Source organism: Trachypithecus francoisi, unplaced genomic scaffold (assembly GCF_009764315.1).
Source record: "Trachypithecus francoisi isolate TF-2019V2 unplaced genomic scaffold, Tfra_2.0 Lachesis_group10, whole genome shotgun sequence".
NCBI classification, from domain to species: Eukaryota; Metazoa; Chordata; class Mammalia; order Primates; family Cercopithecidae; genus Trachypithecus; species Trachypithecus francoisi.
This window is the reverse complement of record NW_022681455.1, coordinates 26,417,004-26,437,784: the sequence shown is the minus strand read 5'-3', so window position 1 is coordinate 26,437,784 and position 20,781 is coordinate 26,417,004. Positions and strand designations below refer to the sequence as shown.

The 20,781-nt window shown below is 43.5% G+C and overlaps 4 protein-coding genes across 4 annotated transcripts; 3 read left to right on the top strand and 1 right to left on the bottom strand.

Annotated features, from left to right (window-relative positions):
• Positions 1-805: 805 nt before the first annotated feature.
• On the top strand, positions 806-1,536 carry LOC117088334 (histone H2A type 1-B). Its single transcript, XM_033219537.1, has one exon. The coding sequence runs from the start codon at positions 1,064-1,066 to the stop codon at positions 1,454-1,456; it is 393 nt and encodes a 130-aa protein (XP_033075428.1). The 5' UTR covers positions 806-1,063; the 3' UTR covers positions 1,457-1,536.
• A 1,008-nt stretch (positions 1,537-2,544) lies between these two features.
• On the top strand, positions 2,545-10,111 carry LOC117088347 (histone H3.1-like). Its single transcript, XM_033219550.1, has 2 exons — positions 2,545-2,921; positions 8,091-10,111. The coding sequence occupies exons 1-2, from the start codon at positions 2,590-2,592 to the stop codon at positions 8,413-8,415; spliced, it is 657 nt and encodes a 218-aa protein (XP_033075441.1). The 5' UTR covers positions 2,545-2,589; the 3' UTR covers positions 8,416-10,111.
• A 604-nt stretch (positions 10,112-10,715) lies between these two features.
• Positions 10,716-14,300, bottom strand: LOC117088343 (histone H4). Its single transcript, XM_033219547.1, has one exon. It carries the CDS (start codon positions 13,584-13,586, stop codon positions 13,275-13,277), a length of 312 nt encoding a protein of 103 aa, XP_033075438.1. The 5' UTR covers positions 13,587-14,300; the 3' UTR covers positions 10,716-13,274.
• Positions 14,301-17,690: 3,390 nt separating this feature from the next.
• On the top strand, positions 17,691-18,498 carry H1-1 (H1.1 linker histone, cluster member). The gene has a single exon (XM_033219874.1). The coding sequence runs from the start codon at positions 17,795-17,797 to the stop codon at positions 18,440-18,442; it is 648 nt and encodes a 215-aa protein (XP_033075765.1). The 5' UTR covers positions 17,691-17,794; the 3' UTR covers positions 18,443-18,498.
• The last annotated feature ends 2,283 nt before the right edge of the window (positions 18,499-20,781 follow it).

Here is a 20,781-nt window from a genome sequence, read left to right as displayed (position 1 = left end):
TTCTCTGAACTCCTATCAAAAATTTAAAAAATTAAAAAAAAATTCAAAAAGAATTTAGTTAAGATTCACTTCCCTGGGGAATCTCATCAACCAGAGAAGATTAACTGTATCACAGTAGAGGAGACTGGCGGTTAACACCATCTAAACAGACTTTGTCACAGCTGTCACCTATTCTTTGAAACACCCATTTATTTTTCTCCCGAATCATATACTCTTCCCTAAGTTGCTTACATCCCCTTCTCTTTCCCTTATGAATCAGAGAGCTTATAAGCTTCCACAGCTGGGATTTGAGGTATTCCCTTTTCTTCCCTCCCCCACACCCAACCTTTTTTTTCTATGAGACAGTCTCCTGGCTCGGTCGCCCACATTGGAGTGTGGTGGCTCTAACTGAACTCACTGCAACCTCCGCCTCTCCGGTTCAAGCGATCCTCCCACCTCAGTTTCTCGGGTAACCGTAACTACAAGCGTGCACTAACTACCAAGCCCGGTTTTTTTTCTTTTTTTTCCCCCTTCTTTTTTTGGTATTTTACTGGAGACAGGGTTTCTCCATGTTGTCCACGCTGGTCTCGAACGCCTGGCCCGCCCTCCTCGGCCTCCCAAAGTGCTGGGATTACGGGAATGAGCCACTGTGCCCAGTTTGAAGGACCTCTTAAATATCTATTTAGAAATTGGTCGGAGTCCACTCCTTTCCAAAACCCTGAGTCACAATCCCGGAAAAGCACTAGCGGCTAAAAGTCAAAATAACCAGAACAAAACCTCCATTCATGGTTAAAAAAGGTATTTTGACAAAATCCTAATTGGTTCAATTATTGTTAGCATTCAAGTCGAAGGCTCCTCAAGCCATACTGGGGTTTGGGTCAAACATAAACCTTACACCAGATGGAAGGATTATATGCAAATGAAGGATGAAGATTCTGATTTCCCATTGGGTATTTGACATTAGCCAATGGGAGAATTCCCCACAGCCTACCTCCAGTCAGTATAAATACTTGTCTGCCTTCCCTCCTGACATATTCTCGTTACATTTTCTTGTGGGTATTTTTTTTTTCTGCCTGAACTAGTTATGTCTGGTCGCGGCAAACAAGGCGGCAAAGCCCGCGCCAAGGCTAAGACTCGTTCTTCTCGTGCAGGCCTGCAGTTCCCCGTGGGCCGGGTGCACCGCTTGCTCCGCAAAGGCAACTACTCCGAGCGCGTCGGGGCTGGCGCGCCGGTGTATCTGGCGGCGGTGCTTGAGTACCTGACCGCCGAGATCCTGGAGCTGGCGGGCAATGCGGCCCGCGACAACAAGAAGACCCGTATCATCCCGCGCCACCTGCAGTTAGCCATCCGCAACGACGAGGAGCTTAATAAGCTCTTGGGGCGTGTGACCATCGCTCAGGGCGGCGTTCTGCCTAATATTCAGGCGGTACTGCTGCCTAAGAAGACTGAGAGTCATCATAAGGCCAAGGGAAAGTGAAGTGTTAACGCTTCATACACTGCTCTGTTTTTCTGTCAGACAAAATCAGCCTAACAACAAAGGCTCTTTTCAGAGCCACCTACGACTTCCGTTAAATGAGCTGTTGTGCTTTGTATTATGCAGCCCACACAGATGTTTTGAGGTGTTTTTGGTGATTTTCGTGTGGCACTTTTAGTAATTTGTCCTGCAGAAATCTAGATCCATGGAAACCTTTTCAGAAACTCTAGATACGTGGGAGAAATGCCATGCAGCACAAAAAACACTTTTACAGGCAGGGGTGATCCTCGCTAAGTTTCACATACAGCAGTTACATTTTGGAGGAAGGAAATTATACCCATGGGTGCACTCCTTAAGTATTTTTAATGGAAGTGTTAAGCAAAACCCGCATACCCCACATGGTAAAACAGTTTGAAAATGTCACACCATTTGCTCTAGCAATTGATGGCATACACAATTGAGAGCGTACACCTTACCACTGAACATTTCAGCATGTATTTCCCCAAATAAGGAGCTTTTTTCCAGTTTGGGGGATATTTTGCTTTGTTTTGAGGTGGAGTCTTCCTCTGTCGGCCAAGCTGGAGTGCAGTGGGGTGATAATAGCTCACTGTAACCTCGAACTCGGGCTCAAGCGATCCTCTTGACAGCCTTCCGAGTAGCTGGGATTACAGGCGGGAGCAGCCACACCCGGCTAAGGGCATTTTGTTAATTGCCCACACTACTCATGCCACACCCAGAAAAACATCATTTTAAATAAATAACACATGGAAATTTCCCTAATCGCCTCCAATATTCCTTAATTTCTTTTTTATATTTTAACTAGAAACAATTGGAGGTTTCCGCGTTGTTTTGTGTGGTTGTAAATTTTAAGACTAGGAAGCTTTTCCAGTACAAGACTTGCCACAGTGTAATAGCAGGTAAGGGGTTAAGAAAATGACGTCAGAGTAGCTACCGTAATGAACAGGAGCCTCTCTTAGTCTTCAAACAGGCACAGAGATGGACCAATCCAAGAAGGGCGAGGGGATTTTTGAATTTTCTTGCGTCCAATAGTTGGTGGTCTGACTCTATAAAAGAAGAGTAGCTCTTCCTTTTCCTTCACAAACGTCTCTTGAGGCGAGCATTATCTGCCTGTTGCCATGGCTCGTACTAAACAGACTGCTCGCAAGTCCACGGGCGGTAAAGCGCCACGCAAGCAGTTGGCTACCAAGGCTGCTCGCAAGAGCGCGCCAGCCACCGGCGGCGTGAAAAAGCCTCACCGTTACCGCCCGGGCACTGTGGCTCTGCGCGAGATCCGTCGCTACCAGAAGTCGACCGAGCTGCTGATCCGGAAGCTGCCGTTCCAGCGCCTAGTGCGAGAAATCGCCCAGGACTTCAAGACCGACCTTCGCTTCCAGAGCTCAGCGGTGATGGCACTGCAAGAGGCTTGCGAGGCCTACTTGGTAGGGCTCTTTGAGGACACAAACCTTTGCGCCATTCATGCCAAGCGGGTGACTATTATGCCCAAGGATATACAGCTTGCTCGCCGCATTCGCGGAGAGAGAGCGTAAACCTAGTTACATTTTGATCAGTCCTAAAACCCAAAGGCTCTTTTCAGAGCCACCGAATTATTCCAACGAAAGTAGCTGTGATAACTACGTTTTTTTGTTAATTTTGACAACACCAAACTAATTAAGGATCCCCAGAAAGCACTAGACTATGCTCTTAAGCTCATTAACAGAAATGTAGTTTAGCCAGTTTTGCAGTGTAGACTATTTGATCTTCTTACGTGTTATTTGGGGAGGAGAACCTGTATAAGTCCACCTGTCCATCATTCAGGCCTCTAGCTTGCTATAATTGGCATTTTTTAAAACAACTTTCTAAGGCTAAGAATACAAGGGAAAAACCAGGCAAGTGGTTAACTGGCACTAGGCTCTTGTGAAGCTTTGAAAAGATTGAAAAGTTGTGTCTTGCGACTTCCAATGTCTTCCTCAAAATGCTTAGAAGAATTTTCTCAGTTCAATACATAGTCTCCTAGATTTCCTCATATGTGTGTATATGTATTTTTTAATTCATTTGGCTGTCCACATTAACCTGAAAGTTACTCTGGTGCAAAATGTGAGGCAGGGATCTAACTGGCTCTCATTTTATCCATAGCTAGCTACCCACTTTTCATCTGTCAATCTGTCGACCAAGCATAATTTAATCCCTTATATATTAATTATTTTATATGTGTAGCTTTGCTTGTAAATAGTCTAGCTGGTTGCATTGCTTTGTCTCCTCTAGGACTATGCACCATGACATGCCACATTTGTTTTCCCACTACTTGTTGCCTGTAGTTATCTATTAAAATCTAGAATTTACAAATTTTAACCATTTTCTTTCTGTTGATCTTGCTTTTCGGTTTTCTGGAGGTTGGGGGTTGAATACTGAAAGAAAATTTATAGGGATGGGAATACTGAATGTAAACAAAAGTAATGTTTAAAATTTAATTTGAATATTTTATATTATTGTAGTTTTTTTATCATACAGCTTTTAGATTACATTTTACAAACTAACTTTATAACAACCACAGATTGTCGAACATTACAACTACTAATTCCAAAGACCTTGCCTCACATTCTTTTTTACAATAAATATTGTTTACACCTAACATTCTTTCTTGGCCTACATCTAGAATGTAAATTGATGTACCATACTAAAATCACCTGACCAACTGTCAACAACAACAAACCACACACACAAAAGATTAAATTTGAATTGCATTGTTTACTTAAATTCACTTGTGTTCCAGCTTTTAATAAAGCAGTGTTTGGTTTACAAAGTAATATTTGCATTTTAAAAATTATGAAAATGAGTATGTCTGTGTGTTTTATATTTCGTTTTTCTTGACTCTTATACAAGCTACTCTACCTGGCATAGGCATTTGTTATCCATAGACAGAGTATGTTAGAGATGCCAATGGACTTGGTCTATATCAAGGTGACTACCCCAAGCTCTGGGCCCAGCTGAAGGTATTTTGTTTTTTCCAGTTACAGGTGTGCTGGATCTGATGTACAGTGCTTGACTTTTTATATTTTCTTGATCTGTAGGAAAAAAAGGTGTTGGAGGTACGGGGTCTGACCAATAGCATAAAATAATAAAGTGACATTACTGTCTGAGGATCAGATGGACTGGGGGTGGTAGCTCAGTCCAGCTGTTCACTCCCTCATTTACATTCTTTGCCCCCTCCTCAACAGAACAAGGATTCTGCTGTAACTCTTCATTTACAGTTGATACTTAAAGAATGGGCCGGGCGCGGTAGCTCACGCCTGTAATCCCAGCACTTTGGGAGGCCAAGGCGGGCAGATTACGAGGTGAGGAGATCCAGACCATCTTGGCTAACACGATGAAACCCAGTCTCTACTAAAAATATAAAAAATTAGCCGGGCGTGGTGGTGGGCGCCTGTAGTACCAGCTACTCGGGAGGCTGCCGCAGGAGAATGGCTTGAACCCAGGAGGAGGAGCTTGTAGTAGTGAGTCGAGATCACGCCATTGCATTCCAGCCTGGGCGACAGAGCCAGACTCCGTCTCAAAAAAAAAAAAAAAAATGGATGAAATCCTCATTTGTGAAAGAAAATTTATTGAGCATTTTGTATTCGTGAGTAGTGCAAACATTTTAATATCAGTATATTAAGAATCTATTGTTTTTTATTAGAGGAGTAATTAAGGTGAGATTGGAGACAAAAAGGGGGTGTTGTTTGCAGAATATAACATCCAAAAATAGACCACGGTGGGATCAGGATTCTTTTGAGCTAAAGGGACTTCAAAAACAGCAATTCAAAAAGAGAATTCTTCTAACCCTTTCTTTCTGAAAACAGGAAATAAAACTTCCAATGTGAAAAATGCTCTCCTTTTACCCGGAGAAAAGAGATTTTTTTCAGCAGAGTCATAGATGAGATAATTTTGCACAAACACAGCAGAGAGTCATAGCCGAGAGGCTTCTATACACAAACAAACCTTGTTAAAATAATCCTATTTTCCTTTAATCTCCCCATATGGTTCACTTTCTCACAATTGCCTCTGTTTAACTTAATATGAAAGCATTTAGTTTTTGCCATTTCTTTGGGTCTTCACTTTCTTATGAGGGTTCTCCTGTCCCATAAAATTTACATTACATACATTTGTATGCTTTCGTTCTGCTAATCTGTTTTATGGCAAATTAAATATCAGGTCCAGTTGGAGACCTTAACAAAGTAGAGGTAAAATTTAGCCTCCCTACAACATTTTGTGTGCATTAACTGTTGATTGTTCCCAGTTGTTCAGTTTGTCAGGCCTCTGAGCCCAAGCTAAACCATCATATCCCCTGTGGCCTCCACCTATACATCCAGATGGCCTGAAGTAACTGAAAGAAGTGAAAATGGCCTGTTCCTGCCTTAACTGATGACATTACCTTGTGAAATTCCTTCTCCTGGCTCATCCTAACTCAAAAGCTCCCCCACTGAGCACCTTGTGACCCCCACCCCTGCCAGCCAGAAAACAACCCCCTTTGACTGTAATTTTCCACTACCTACCCAAATTTTGTAAAACGGCCGCACCCCATCCCCCTTCGCTGACTCTCTTTTCGGACTCAGCCTGCCTGCACCCAGGTGAAATAAACAGCCTTGTTGGTCACACAAACCCTGTTCGGTGGTCTCTTCACAGCGACGTGCCTGAAACGGTTAAACAGGGTTTTTCCTGCCCAGTCACCACAAAGTGATGTTATGCTGCAGGCTGAAGTTTACAGCTAATGCTGTTTGTTTCACGGGTCCGTGTGAAGAAATCACCAAATAGGCTTTGTGTGAGCAACATGGCTGTTTATTTCACCTGGGTGTAGGTGGGCTGAGTCCGAAAAAGGAGTCAGCAAAGGTGGTGGGATTATCATGAGTTCTTATAGGTTTGGGGATTAGTGGTGGAGGTAAGAGCAATGTTTTGGAGGCAGGGGATGGATCTCACAAAGTACATTCTCAAGGGTGGGGAGAATTGCAAAGAAACTTCTTAAGGAGACTATAAAGTACATAGATCTGTTAGGGTGGGGCAGAAACAAATCACAATGGTGGAATGTCATCAGTTAAGCTATTTTCACTTCTGTGGATCTTCAGTTGCTTCAGGTCATCTGGATGTATACGTGCAGGTCGCTGGGGATATGGTGGCTTAGCTTGGGCTCAGAGGCCTGACACTGTTGAAGCCTAAAAATCAGTTTTGGTTTGTTAGATTTGGGTGAAAAGGCTAAGATTCTCAGACAAAGAAGTCAAGTTCGGGGTGCATTTTTCAGACTTAAAAATTTAGCAGTAGCTCTTCCAGTTTTTCCAACAGAAGTGATTTACGAATGTTTTCAGGAAATGTAAAACAACAGTGAGAAGCGTGTATGGAGATTTGAACTACACTCCAGGCTTGGCTATAGGAAAGCACAAAAGCTGCTATGGTTATGCACCTTGTAAAGAGAACAAAGGAAAAATTTCAGGCAGTTTTAACATGTCACATATGAAAAGCAAAAAAATCTGTCAACACCTTGTACGTTATTACAGGCTATGATTTTAAAAAAACAATCCTTACTAATACACACATAGTTGCTGCTAGCGATATAGTGTTGGGAGTGAAAACCCAAAAATGAGTTCAGGACAATATCCCAACTCTGGGCAGATTTTTAAAGTAGTAATATCTAAAATTAAGCCATATTATGTAATATTTATTTCTTTTCCACAGTCTCTGTTCTCATGCCTCGTTCACATCAGCTAATTAAAAGTTCCTTGAGTATCATCATAACCCAATTTACAGAAGAAGGCATGTTTGCAATGTAACATAGCTAACAATCACCCTCTTCTGAATGAGATGGTACAGTGTGAAGGACAGCAAAACTCCACCCCCATCCTCTTAGGGCTCTGGCTGGACCAGCAAATTAAATTAATATAAAACGGATTAACAGGAGAAAGGTATATGCATTTATTTAACACAGGTTTTACGTGACACAGGTGCTCTCATAAGGAAATGAAGGCCTAAAAAAGCAGTTACTTATATAATGAATTGGACAAATAGTAAAAGTGTAAAAATGCGCTAAAGCAAAGGCTAGAATATGTAATTGGGTAGAAAAGCAACCAGCAAGTGCTAGTGCAAGGTTTGTACAGAATTCTCTTGGCTTTAGCCTCCCATCCTTGAGAAGAATGTTGCTTTGTTTAAAGTACAGAGAGAACATCTTTCATATGAGAATCTCAGCTACTGCTTCTAAGAAACAGGTCAGATTTCAAGAAAACAGGAGGCCAGAGTGATCTTTTCACACCTGCTCTTTTAAGTACCTTTAAATAGTCAATATGTCTTCAGGCACTTGAAAGACTTAAAAAGGCTACCACTCTGGCATATTAATGAAAGCCCTTAATATAAGCCCTTATTAAAATTCTCAGTCTAGGGTATAGCTTCAGATTCAAATAGTAGTGTCGTAAACGGGAGTGAAAAACTGAAGGGATTAAAAAGTGAAACTATTGTGTTGGCTCTCACAGTCCTTAGGTCACTGCCCCACGAGGGGCGGAGCAAAGGGTGAGGCAGCAACGCCTCCTTAGCCTCACTCCCGCTTTCAGTTCTCAATAAGGTCCGATGTTCGTGTATAAATTCTCGTAGCCTGCTTTGTTTCTGTACGCTTTTCTGTTCATATTTACCTGACTATGTCTGGTCGCGGCAAAGGCGGTAAAGGTTTGGGCAAGGGAGGCGCCAAGCGCCACCGGAAAGTCTTGCGGGATAATATCCAAGGCATTACTAAGCCGGCTATTCGGCGCCTTGCTAGACGTGGTGGGGTTAAACGAATCTCCGGTTTGATTTACGAGGAGACCCGAGGTGTTCTCAAGGTTTTTCTGGAGAACGTAATCCGGGACGCGGTGACCTATACGGAGCACGCCAAGCGCAAGACTGTCACTGCCATGGATGTGGTTTACGCGCTCAAGCGCCAAGGACGCACTCTATACGGTTTCGGCGGTTAATATTTTAGTCAGTTTTCCTTCCAATGGCCCTTTTCAGGGCCGCCCACTCTTTCTCAGAAAGAGCTGTGATCGTATCCTTTCGGAAAATATCTCAGCTTTACTCAGCCACTTTGCCTAGTATAAACAACTTCTACAGGCCGGTTGGGAGAGACCAGGTTCTTTGGTCTGAGCGGCTGCTAAAGCAGAAGTCAGCTGAGCAAACGCGGTCTCTGGGATAAGCGGGCTATGAACTTTAATGCTATGGTTTTGACTCATAAAGCAACTTAACACTGCAGCGCGAGTCCGATAAATGAGTTGTTCAGCTTTTTTAAAAAAACAAATTGCATTATTTGTACGGGAGTCTAAGATACTAGCCGGCTGCGAGTGATTAGGTGAATTAAAATAGATGTCAGGTGTTTCCCAGGCGTATCTGACTTAAGCAACGTCAGCAAGATCTGTACTTTTAGCCTCCCTGGTAACACCTGCCCTCAACCGCACCCCTGCCCGTAGCGCCAGAAGCCTTTACTTCCATTTTTAGTTGAGCTTGGCGTCGTGCTGAGTGATGTCACCTACCCTTTCCCCCGAGTAAGAATGGCAGTTCAAGCTGCTTTGCTATTTTCAGTCCTCAGGCTGGAGGCTATCCTAGGCAGGCTGCCTACGCAGTTTGTAAATTCCCACTTAGTAGACTAAGGGAGTCTGTTTTATAAATAAGGACTCACATTTCCTCTGACTCCGAGGTCCGTGGCAGTAGCTATAAAATGGAAGCCGTTTCTGATAAAGGATTCTTCCATGACTCTTGCATAATATTCACTGTACCTGTCAACCCAACAGTCTTCTATTCCTGCCTTAAATTGTAAATTCCAAAACTGATTTTTTTAATTGTGCAAGTTTCAAACTGTACGACCTAGGAAGTGTTTCAAAGTTAGGTGACCAAATTTAGAAGTCAGCCAAATATTCAGCATCTTTGATTTAATAACAAATACATAGAGGGCTACTTCAGCAAAAAAACAACTTTGTTGTCTGGTTACTTTGCTAACAAGCCTCTCCCCACAGGAGGACATAGTGAATAGATAGTTGAGTAAGTGAGTTCGGGTGAGAGGTCTGAGCTGGAGATAAAAATGTGGGAGACATCAGCAGATAAATGCTGAGACCGGATGAGACGGCTAAAAACAAACATAATGTAGTACAGCATTGTTTGCAGTAGTAAATGAGTGGGAACTGTAAAGTTTTCATCAGAAGGGACTAGAGTGTGATCTCTATACCCATAAAAGAGAGTATCTCTACATAGCCCTACTAAAGAATGAGAAAACTGTACTCCACTACATACTCTGGTGTACTCTGGCTCAGTTCTTGGACTCCTTTTCTCGGCTAACTCAACTAGCCTCACCCCTTACAAGCTCTGTGTTCTGTGACATAGTTTATGTTCAACAGAACACCAAGGCCTAGCTGTAAGTGCCACGTTAACTTCTAGCAATGCCAAAGCCTGTGATGGTGGCAACTTCTGGCTGTTTCTTATTCCCAGGATGCTTAACCACCTCTCCAAATTCTATCAGGTTGCTTCCACCCACTTCAAGCTTCAGAACGAAATATAGAGCTTAAGAAAAATAGGCCCGGCACGGTGGCTCACGCCTGTAATTCCAGTACTTTGGAAAGCTGAGATGGGTGGATCACCTGAAGTCAGGGGTTCGAGACCAGCCTGGCCAACAATGTGAAACCCCGTCTCTACTTTAAAAAAAACAAAAAAAAAATTAGCTCGGCATGGTTGCGAGCGACTGTAATCCCAGCTATTTGGGAGGGCGAGACAGGAGAATAGCTTGAACCCTGGAGGCAGAGGTTGCAGTGAGCTGAGATCGTGCTATTACACTTAGGACTGGTAGACAAGAATGAAACTGTGTCTCTAAATAAATGTTTGCAATTATAAACCATCTCCCTGACCTTAAATCTCTAGACTCATATACAACTGCATATTTGAGGTATCTATTTGAATATCTAATGGGCATCTCAAACTTGTCCAAAATAAATATGTTTACACATAAACCCCAAGTCTGTTCTTCCTCTGATATTTGTCACATCAATCAATAGAACTCCATTCTTCAAGCAGCTTGGGCCAGGAATTGTGCAATCTTGTTTGTTCTGAGCTTCTTAAAACTTTCATCCAATGCAGTCAGCTCTGTTGAAAATCAATCAGAATACCTTTCATTGTTTCCTCTGCTGCTTCTCTAGGAGCAAGCTGCCATGGCGATTTGTCTGAACGACCACAGTGAGCCCTAACTGGTCTTTGTTTTCACTTTTAATCCCCCTATCATACAATTTTTTCTCTATCCAGTAGCAACAGTGATCCTTTTTAAAGGTATTATGTCCACTGTCTACTGAAAACATTCCAGTGGCTCTCCATCACCTTCATAATAAAATCCAGCATCCTTATCATAGCCTACAAGTAAGATGACCAATCATTACAGTTTGCCTGACTCTCAGGGGTTTCTCAGGGTGTAGGACTTTCAGTGCTGAAACTTAGAAAGTCCCAAGCAAACTAGGATGAGTTTCTCAACCTACTTAGGAGTCCCTACTAGATCTGTACTCTGGCTACCCTCTGACCTCATTCTCTTCCCAATTCTTTCTCTTCACTGACCTCCTAGCTGTTTCTGGAATGGACCAAGCATTTCCAGCATCAGCACCTTTATATTTGTTGTTTCTCCCTAGAAGGATCTTATCCTGGATATCTGAATAGCTCTAGATCTCATCTCATTCAAGCCTCTCCTCAAATACCAACCTTAACAAAGAGACCTCCCATAATCATCCTTTGTAAAATAATATGCTTCTCTGCTCATTTAGCATATGGTATATAGCTGAGTATCCTCAATAGCATATATATATATAAAATTTCCCCACCTGTAACTATATATGTAACAATATATTTAACAAACAGAACAGGGCTGACACTTAACAGTTTATAGAGGTTTGTTAAATGAATGCATGCTTGAATCTTCTATGTAAGTCTCCAGGCTCCCCACTAAGCCCACTAGAATGCTAACACAATCAATTCCCCATCTCTCATTCCTTGACCTGCCACTGCCTGAAGCAATCAGTGTGCAGTTCCTCTTTAGAAAATCTGGGGGGTTAGTCTAGGGGCTGCAAATTAAGCAACATCTTCGTTCTGAACAAGGACTGCATGAGTGTTAGGATTGAAGAAGGCCCAAGGTGGTGGCAAGTATGCCTAAGATGAGTATGACCTATCAGCAATGCTATGAGTTAAAAAGGCCAGGCAAAACATAACAGGAGCTAGTCATGGCTATTGTTACAGCGACTATAGCTCCCATATGGGTAATCTATATCCACACACCCCTCTACATTGACTCTGAAATTCAGGAACGGGAATTAAAATTTGCTAACTTATGTACCCCAATGTCTACAACAATATCTGGCATACGAGATCAATAAATTATCTTTAAAATACCAGCTAAGAAAGGCATAAAATGACCCACACTCCATACTAGGCTCATTTTTGCTCCTCTGATTCCAGGATGCAGCTATGAATTCTCTCCATTGTCAGTTTTAAATTAAACCAAGCTGGGTACTTGTTTTAAATTAAGCCAAGCTGGGTACTCAAGAAATCCTGGATGAAAACTGTCAGGTGGAAAACAGGACCTCAAAATAAAGAGGAATCCATCACTGAAGCTAACATAGTGAGGCTGAAACCAGTCCTCTATAACAATGGTACCAAAAAGAACACAATGAGAGGCATTTGTGAATATTTACTCAGATGAGAGTAAGATATTTCCCTATTAGCTAATCTCAAGTTCACATCTGTTTTCCAGCTGAGTTCTGAAGCTAGATGTACTACCGGAACACGTAACTGCCTCAGGAACATCCTTTAAAACTGTGGCTACAATGACTTGACTGGACAAACCCCAGGCTTAGCACAGGTTTAGCACAGGTGGCCCTTCACAGACCAACATTGTCTATGCTACCAACCTCATGTCCTGCCACCCTGCCTGCATCATTTCTCTCTCTGCATATATAAAAATATGTAAATGTATATAAAGAAATCAGCTTTATTGATATTTAACATACCATAAAATTTGCCCACTTTAGCTACAATTCAATGAATTTTACCATGTTTACTTAGTTGTACAACCATCATCACAATTTAATTTCAGAATATTTCTATCACCCAAATTTCAATTTCTACGTAAAGGGGGAAAATAAAAGGCCAACTGCTGAAGGCCGGGTAACACTGAAAAAAGTGACTTTTCTCTCTAAAACAGATTTTAATCGCCCCTGAATTTAGTGTCCTGGGTATTCCAGGAGTCTAACTGGGGTTTCAATTTTCAGGATCTTTTAAATCGAGGCAAAGTGTATTGGTGGCGATAGAGTATTGCTCTCAGTACATGATTGAGGGATACTTAAAAGTCTCTGTTATTTTATTTCCTAATCGCTAAAAAATATATATATATATATTTACTAAAACAGGGTTTTGTCCTTTCTCAATAAGCTTTTTAGCTTCCCCTCCGACTCTCTGCTTGCCTCAGGAAACATTAGCTTATCAGTTCTGATTGGTTGACAGGTACGAATGGCGCTCACTGATTGGGCAGCGCTTCTCTTTGTCCCTTGGAAACTAACACAAATTTTTAACTCAATGTTTTTTCCCACTCACTCTTCAGAGTTGGAATATCTTTGTTCCCCTACCCGTATCTAGTGAGTGGAGGGCAAACTTGCAGTTCCAGTAATCTTTCCTCTCTAGGATGTCAGCTCATTATCATTCATGTTAATTATACATTCAGCTTCTTGGCTTAATGGATACAGCTCTTCTTTTGTTCAGTTGGGCGGCCCTGAGAAGGGCCTTTGGTTCAGAAATGCAAGCTGTGGAGAAAGCAGCAACCTTAGCCGCCAAAGCCATAAAGGGTGCGTCCCTGGCGCTTGAGCGCGTAGACCACGTCCATAGCAGTGACCGTCTTGCGCTTGGCGTGCTCCGTATAGGTGACAGCGTCACGGATCACGTTCTCCAAGAACACCTTGAGCACCCCGCGAGTCTCCTCGTAGATCAGACCAGAGATCCTCTTGACACCGCCACGTCGGGCCAGACGCCGGATGGCCGGCTTGGTGATGCCCTGGATGTTGTCGCGCAACACCTTGCGGTGGCGCTTGGCACCCCCCTTACCCAAACCCTTCCCGCCCTTACCACGTCCAGACATGACTTCGTAAGAAGTGAACCAAGAGCAAGTGACAGAGAATAGGGGAACCGATCTTTATATATCTACGTTATCCCTTCCCCCAAACCCAGCGCACACAGAATGAAAGCGCGCAGGCGGGAAATGTGACGCCTACAATCCCCTCCCTCAACCCCTCCTCCAAGCCCCAGGAAGTGGCGGGAGCAGCTGTTGGGGGAGGGTGGGGAGACGGGGGTGGGACCAAGCTGGCTTGACCAATGACTTATTTTCTTAACAGAGCTACAGGCTTTGAGGAACTGGGTTAAGAATTAACCAAAGAGAGAGAGAGAGAGAGAATAGGGGAACCGATCTTTATATATCTACGTTACCCCTTCCCCCACCCCCAGCGGACACAAAATGAAAAGCGCGCAGGCGGGAAATGTGACGCCTACAGTCCCCTCCCTTACCCCTCCTCCAAGCCCCAGGAAGTGGCGGGAGCGGCGGTTGGGGGAGGGTGGAGAGACGGGCGGGGGGTGACGAAGCTGGCTTGACCAATGGCTTTTGTTTTCTTAACAGAGCTACAGGCTTTGAGGAACTGGGTTAAGAAATAAAAACCCATTCAGACTCCAGAACTATTTTAAGTCGAATGTTTTTCTTTTTTTTTTGAGACTGAGTCTCGCTGTCGCCCAGGCTGGAGTACATAACCGCGATCTCGACTCACTGAAACCTGTGCCTCCCAGGTTCAAGCGATTCTCCTGCCTCAGCCTCCCGAGTGTAGTTGGGATTACAGGCGCTCGCCATCACGCCCATCGTGTTATTTTATTTTTCGTAGAGACTGGGTTCGGCCATATTGGCCAGGCTGATCCCAAACTCCTGACCTCTGGTGATCCGCCCGCCTCAGCCTCCCAAAGTGCTTGAATCACAGGCGCGTCACAGTGAGCAGCCAAAATCGAATGGTTTTGAAGCCTTCAGTGACAAATATTAAAACGAAAAGTGCTCCCAATACATCCCCTTTCGTCTATAGATTGGCTTCTTACAGCTACCTTACTTGAAAAGGTGGTGGCTCTGAAAAGAGCCTTTGATTGGACCGTCAGAGCTGCCGGAGTAATCACGCCCGCTCTCCGCGGATGCGGCGAGCGAGCTGGATGTCCTTGGGCATGATAGTGACGCGCTTGGCGTGGATGGCGCACAGGTTAGTGTCCTCAAACAACCCAACTAAGTAGGCCTCACACGCCTCCTGCAGAGCCATCACAGCAGAGCTCTGGAAACGCAGATCTGTTTTAAAGTCCTGCGCAATCTCGCGCACCAGGCGCTGGAAAGGTAGTTTACGAATCAGCAGCTCGGTGGACTTCTGATAACGGCGGATCTCGCGCAGAGCCACAGTGCCCGGCCGGTAGCGGTGGGGCTTTTTCACACCGCCAGTGGCCGGAGCACTCTTGCGGGCTGCCTTAGTGGCCAACTGTTTGCGTGGCGCCTTGCCACCAGTAGACTTCCGAGCAGTTTGCTTAGTACGAGCCATGACAGGAAAACAGCACAAGATAATATCCAACACTAGCGCAAATACGTCCGCGAGCTTCTCTGCTATTTATAGTAAGTAAAGTACAGTGATTGGATGATAAAAGACGCTAAATATGACGTTACAAGCTCTGGTTGGCCTATCTTTAAGCCATCAACAATCTGCAGTTTCACCGGCTACTATATTCTATTCCAACTCTACAGATTATTATTTTTAAAGTGGTATTATTATTATTATTATTATTTTATTTCACTTTTGCTTTGTTCCCCAAGCTGGCCTTAACTTGGGCTCAAAGGATCTTCCCGCCTCAGCGTCCGGAGTAGCTGGGATTATAGGGGAGCGCCACTACACCGGCTTGTACTTTAATTTTTTAATCTGTTGTCCTCTTATACATCTGGTTTTCATAACGTGAAGGCTGTGTTTATTTTCCATAAAACAAGGCATTGATTCCAAAGGTATAATTCTCCAGTTCTGTATAACCTTCAGCTCTTTAGGGGGAAAAAAAAAGAGGGAATCCTCCTCTCCGGAAATGTAGCCTTTACGGGAATTTCTGAAACCTTTCACAAGAATTGCATTCCTTTGTAATACTTTAATTGACTTAGTAGCGACATTGAAATCTACAAAGCATCTCAAACATAGTAGGATTACACTATTCCTCATAGAAACATTTTCTATGAGACGTCTTTTTCTTGATTATGCTCTTTGAATCCTAAACTTGCAGTGTTCTGCAGCTTTTTTGTTTTCTAAGCCTAGGTGTACTCTGCCAGTCAATAAATGGCGTTTCTCCAGCACTGCCGCCAGGTACTACTAGCTGGGAATTGTTGCTCTTGCGGAGCAGGAGGTGGACTTGGCCCAAGAGAAACTGGATGGTAGTCCGCAAGGAACATAATTTAGCACTGCCAAGAGCTAATGCAATTATTTAAAAAGTCTCAAAACACTAAAAAGTGGATTGTGGCCTTTTTAAATTCACAGGAGACAGGCCACATTCTATCTTTTGATTGGTTTAGGCTATTTTCTTGAACAGCCATTTAGAAAGCAGATCTATCATCCTTTATTTGCATGGAGCGTTCCCATTTTATTTGAAGCCAGTTTAACCCAATGGAAACAAGGGAGGCAGAACCCATTATTTAAAGTGGAAGCTCCTTAATCAGATAATTCGGAGTATTTCCTTTTAAAAGTTGCGTTTTTTTTTTTTCAGATACCTCGCTTATTACATTAAGAAAGGTTTATATCTTTCATAAAGGGTGTACTTACAAAAACCTTCCAATTTTGTATACCTGTGTTTCATAACTGACTAGCCGTCAAACCAATATGTATAGTTTCCAACTGTTATTTTCCAAATTTTAAGAAATTACGTGAAATATTTGAATGTGTGGCTTCTCAATAAAATGGACGTAGGAAGCACTGGTAAAGAAGATGGGTACAGTAGTTATATGGGACCACTACATTATTTGGTTGGCACGTTGTTTGAAGAAAAAGGGGAAAAGCTCAGGTTACTTGCACAGTTCAGACTTATTTGAAAACTACAACAGCACGAACGGAAATAAGACCGCATTCCCTCACTCTCCGCTGTGCTAGGGGGTTATCCAGAATAGGATTGTAGAAGTGGATGTCGATTTAATAGTTTTTTTGTTCTGCCGTTAGCTGAGTCTCTGGCAATGTGAGATCGTTTTAGCTTATTGATAATTTGAAATGCTCTTAACAGCCACAAACAAGCTAAAGAGAGGTTACCATAAAATCTTATCCCCAGGGTGTGCTTACACTTATCGTTTGTTTTCACACTAAGGAAACTTAACTCCCCAGCAGAATGCCTGTCGGGGAACCGGTTTCTTGGACCCAGCAGCCTTTCGCAGGTTTGTGAGGCCCATAAATCTTTGCTGAATAAAAGAATGACTTGACCATGTCATGGTGCGCTGATTACATGTGCTGACATGGAACACAGGTTGTAAACCTTAACACCCATTTGGGGCATGTTGTATGGATGAAAACGGCATTGGAAATTCCTGAAGTGCATCCCACATTGGACTGTGGAGTAAGTTGCAAGTGCAGAAACGTTTCTACACTTGCAGTTTGAGTATTAATTGCAGCGTTAGTGAATTCTGGTGTTGTGTACGATTCATTCTTCTTTAATGTGAAAGGTATTCGCGAGACACATCGCTCTAAAACATTGCCAGAAAATGTAATAGAGTTGATGACAACTAGCCCTAACACGGCCTAAAACCCGCACTTTCCTCTCCCTCCCCAACTATTCAAAACACTGTATTTTACATTTCTTGCAAATTAAAACAAACATCTCTGGCAACGGAACTCTAAAAATTTCTAATAAAACTCTTTGGATGCTTGTGGGGCTGCATTTGCAAACCGCTCCCCATCAACCTACTCCCTAAAAAAGAGCTGCTTTTTGAGAGACAAGCGGCACCCTCTGATGTTACTGGGCGGGAGTCGGCCTATAATTTCCTTCACAATGAGGCAATTGGAGCGGCTTTTTCGGTATGTTTGCTTGCGTTGAGGGGAGCAGGACCATAGGCCCTAGAGGTCCCCAGGTGCTCTCTGAGACTGGGCGAAACCCTCTGCAGCGCGCAGGGGGCGCTAGGGTGCGAGGGGCGGGCACTGACGGGCACCAATCACTGCGCAGTCCCATCCTATAAATAGGCTGAGTCGGGGCCTTATTTTTGTTTTTTTCGCATCTGGTTGGTCAGGTTTATACCAGTTTACTTTGTGTGCTGTATTAGTCACCATGTCCGAAACGGCGCCTCCCGCTCCCGCCGCTTCTGCTGCTCCTGAGAAACCTTCAGCTAGCAAGAAGGCAAAGAAACCTGCTAAGGCTGCAGTGGCCTCTAAGAAAAAGCCTGCTGGCTCTTCCGTGTCAGAGCTGATCGTGCAGGCTGCTTCCTCCTCTAAGGAGCGTGGTGGTGTGTCGTTGGCTGCTTTTAAAAAGGCGCTGGCGGCCGCAGGCTACGATGTGGAGAAGAACAACAGCCGCATTAAGCTGGGTATTAAGAGCCTGGTAAACAAGGGAACGTTGGTGCAGACGAAGGGCACCGGCGCCTCGGGTTCCTTCAAACTCAACAAGAAGGCGTCCTTCGTAGAAACCAAGCCCGGCGCTTCAAAGGTGGCTGCAAAAAGCCAGGCAACGGGTGCATCTAAAAAGCTCAAAAAGGCCACGGGGGTTAGCAAAAAGAACGTCAAGACTCCGAAAAATGCTAAAAAGCTTGCAGCAACAAGGAAATCCTGTAAGAGTTCCAAAAAACCCAAAGCTGTAAAACCCAAGAAAGTAGCTAAAAGTCCTGTTAAAACCAAGGCTATAAAACCCAAGGCGGCCAAGGCTAAGGTGACGAAGCCAAAGACTGCCAAACCCAAGAAAGCGGCACCCAAGAAAAAGTAAATTCGGTTGGAAACTTCTACTAACCCAACGGCTCTTTTAAGAGCCACCTACACATTTCAGGAAAAGAGCTGTAGTACACAGATGAAATTTCCCAAGCAAATGCAATACGCCCTCATTTATATTGGAATCACTTGGAGAGTCAATAGGAACTTTAACATAGGTTGAGTAGTAAATTCTTGCCAGATGAGGCTATCAAAGATAGCAAGGTGAATTCAAATGCACCGAGTTCAAGTCGAGTTTGAGATCACCTGTTTTTTTTTTTTTTTTTTTTTAAGTAGCCCGAAGTCCCGCATCTCACGACCTCAAGCTAATTAGTCATAACTGTAACGAACCAAGGTTGAAGCCTAGTCCCAGGCTTGAGGCTTTTTAATTACGCAACGTTAAAGTGCGGACATTGCGTTCTTGGGTCAATATTGCTAAACTAGTCTTTTCTGAAATTGGGTGGTCCTAAGAAATGCTTCTGGGATAGTTAGCAAAATTCATGGTTTAATCACGCCCTCTCCGCAGGAGTGGCTAGCGAGCTGTCTGTCCTTGGGAATGACGGTGACCCTGCTGGCGTGACTGGCGCCCACGTTGGCGTCCTCTGAAAGCCCCGCCAGGTAGGCCTAGCTCGCTCGCTTTCTGCAGCGCCATCATGACAAAGCTTTGAAACGCAAAATGCTCTTGCTTTGCGCAGCGCCTTACCAAGGGTGCACTTACGGGCTGTCGACTTGGTTTAGGCCCTCATCAGGACAAAGGAGCTTAGTTGCAATGGAGTTTTAGAGCTGCAATTCTAAAGCCCTTGCTCGGTTTCTCTGTTTTTAGAAACAGTAGCGCCCTGATTGGATAATATTTGAAAATTACTGTGCTTAACTGGATCGTGTTTCATCAATCGTGCAGGATTTTCAACCCTGGTGGAGCCCACACATTCAATACTGAAGATCCTTTTCTCAGAACTGCCCCTTTAAGCTTTTGCAATTTTAATTCTGGGGTTCAGATTTTAATAACTGAATTTTTTTGTTTACATCTGACAAAAAGAGCATATGATGAGCCAAGTTTACTCACTTAGTGCAGCTAAATTCTAAAAGTTTATGTTTGAGCGTGTGCATATGAGTCAATAATTAGTTGTATTTTTCAAACGGTCGGTCTTTTTTCAATTGTTTTGCTTAGCTCCTTCCATCGTCTAAAGTCAGGGATACAGGCACATCACATCCCTGTTCCCGCTTCCTCAAACTAATATGTAGCTACCTGTTTTCCTTTAAAAAAAAAAATTCTTACCTATTTTTGTGAGAAATATACATGTTTTTCTTTGAACTAAGTATTTTACATACACCTATCTATACACATGCATAGTTTTTTGTTTGTTTTTTAAAAAAAAAAAAAAAACGTTATCTTTTGAGACTGGGTCTCAGTCTGTTGCCCAGGCTGGACTGCAGTGGCATAATCACAACCCACTGTAACCTCCAACCCCTGGACTCAAGCTATCCTGCAACCTCAGCATCCAGAGTAGCTGGGATTGCATGGACACACCACCACGCTGGGCTAATTTTTTATTTTTATTTTTTGTAGAGATAGTCTCACCATATTGTCCAAGCTGGTCTAGAAATGGCCTCAAGCGATCATTGGCCTCCCAAAGTGTTGGGACTACAGTCACTGTGCCTGGCCCCGTATGCATAATTGTTTTGTCTTTTGATTAGGGTTATTAATTTAAAAAACAAAAAAAGGTTGGGTGCAGTGGCTCACGCCTGTAATCCCACCACTTTGGGAAGCCGAGTGGGCAGATTGCTTGAGCTCAGGAGTTCAAGACCAGCCTAAGCAACATGGTGAAATCCCGTCTTGACAAAAAATACAAAAAATTAGCCAGGCCCGGTGGCACGCACCTGTAGTCCCAGCTACTTGGGAGGCTGGGGTGGGAGGATGACTGGAACCTGGGAGGTAGAGGCTGCAGTGAGCAGAGATCGTGCTGCCACTGCACTCAAGCCTGGGTGACAGAATGAGACCCAGTCTCAAAACAAAAATAATACAAATTTTGTACAATGATGTTATATACATTTCTGCATGTTGCTTTTCTCTTAACCCAACATTTCTAAAACCCTGTCATGAAAAAAGAAATCCTTCACATGGAGTAGCATAAGTTATTCATCCATTTCTTATTGATGAGCATTGATGTTTCCAGTTACCACCGCTGAACATGGTGCAATTGAATAGAATTCCAGGGCTGAGATTGTTAGGCTTTAGGTTGTATTTTGTTATTTTATTTATTTAGACAGATCCTCACTCTGTCGCCCATGATGGAGTACAGTGGCATGACCTCAGCTGCAACCTGCGCTTCCTGAGTTCAAGCGATTCTCATGCCTCCG

What these genes read in the sequence shown, in the direction of transcription:
- LOC117088334 (XM_033219537.1), top strand. Translation starts at nt 1,064, where the DNA reads ATGTCTGGTCGCGGCAAACAAGGCGGCAAAGCCCGCGCCAAGGCTAAG.
- LOC117088347 (XM_033219550.1), top strand. Translation starts at nt 2,590, where the DNA reads ATGGCTCGTACTAAACAGACTGCTCGCAAGTCCACGGGCGGTAAAGCG. An exon ending in TTTGAGGACACAAACCTTTG is followed by an intron (nt 2,922 to 8,090) that starts CGCCATTCATGC and finishes CTTTTCTGTTCA; the next exon opens with TATTTACCTGACTATGTCTG.
- LOC117088343 (XM_033219547.1), bottom strand. Translation starts at nt 13,586, where the DNA reads ATGTCTGGACGTGGTAAGGGCGGGAAGGGTTTGGGTAAGGGGGGTGCC.
- H1-1 (XM_033219874.1), top strand. Translation starts at nt 17,795, where the DNA reads ATGTCCGAAACGGCGCCTCCCGCTCCCGCCGCTTCTGCTGCTCCTGAG.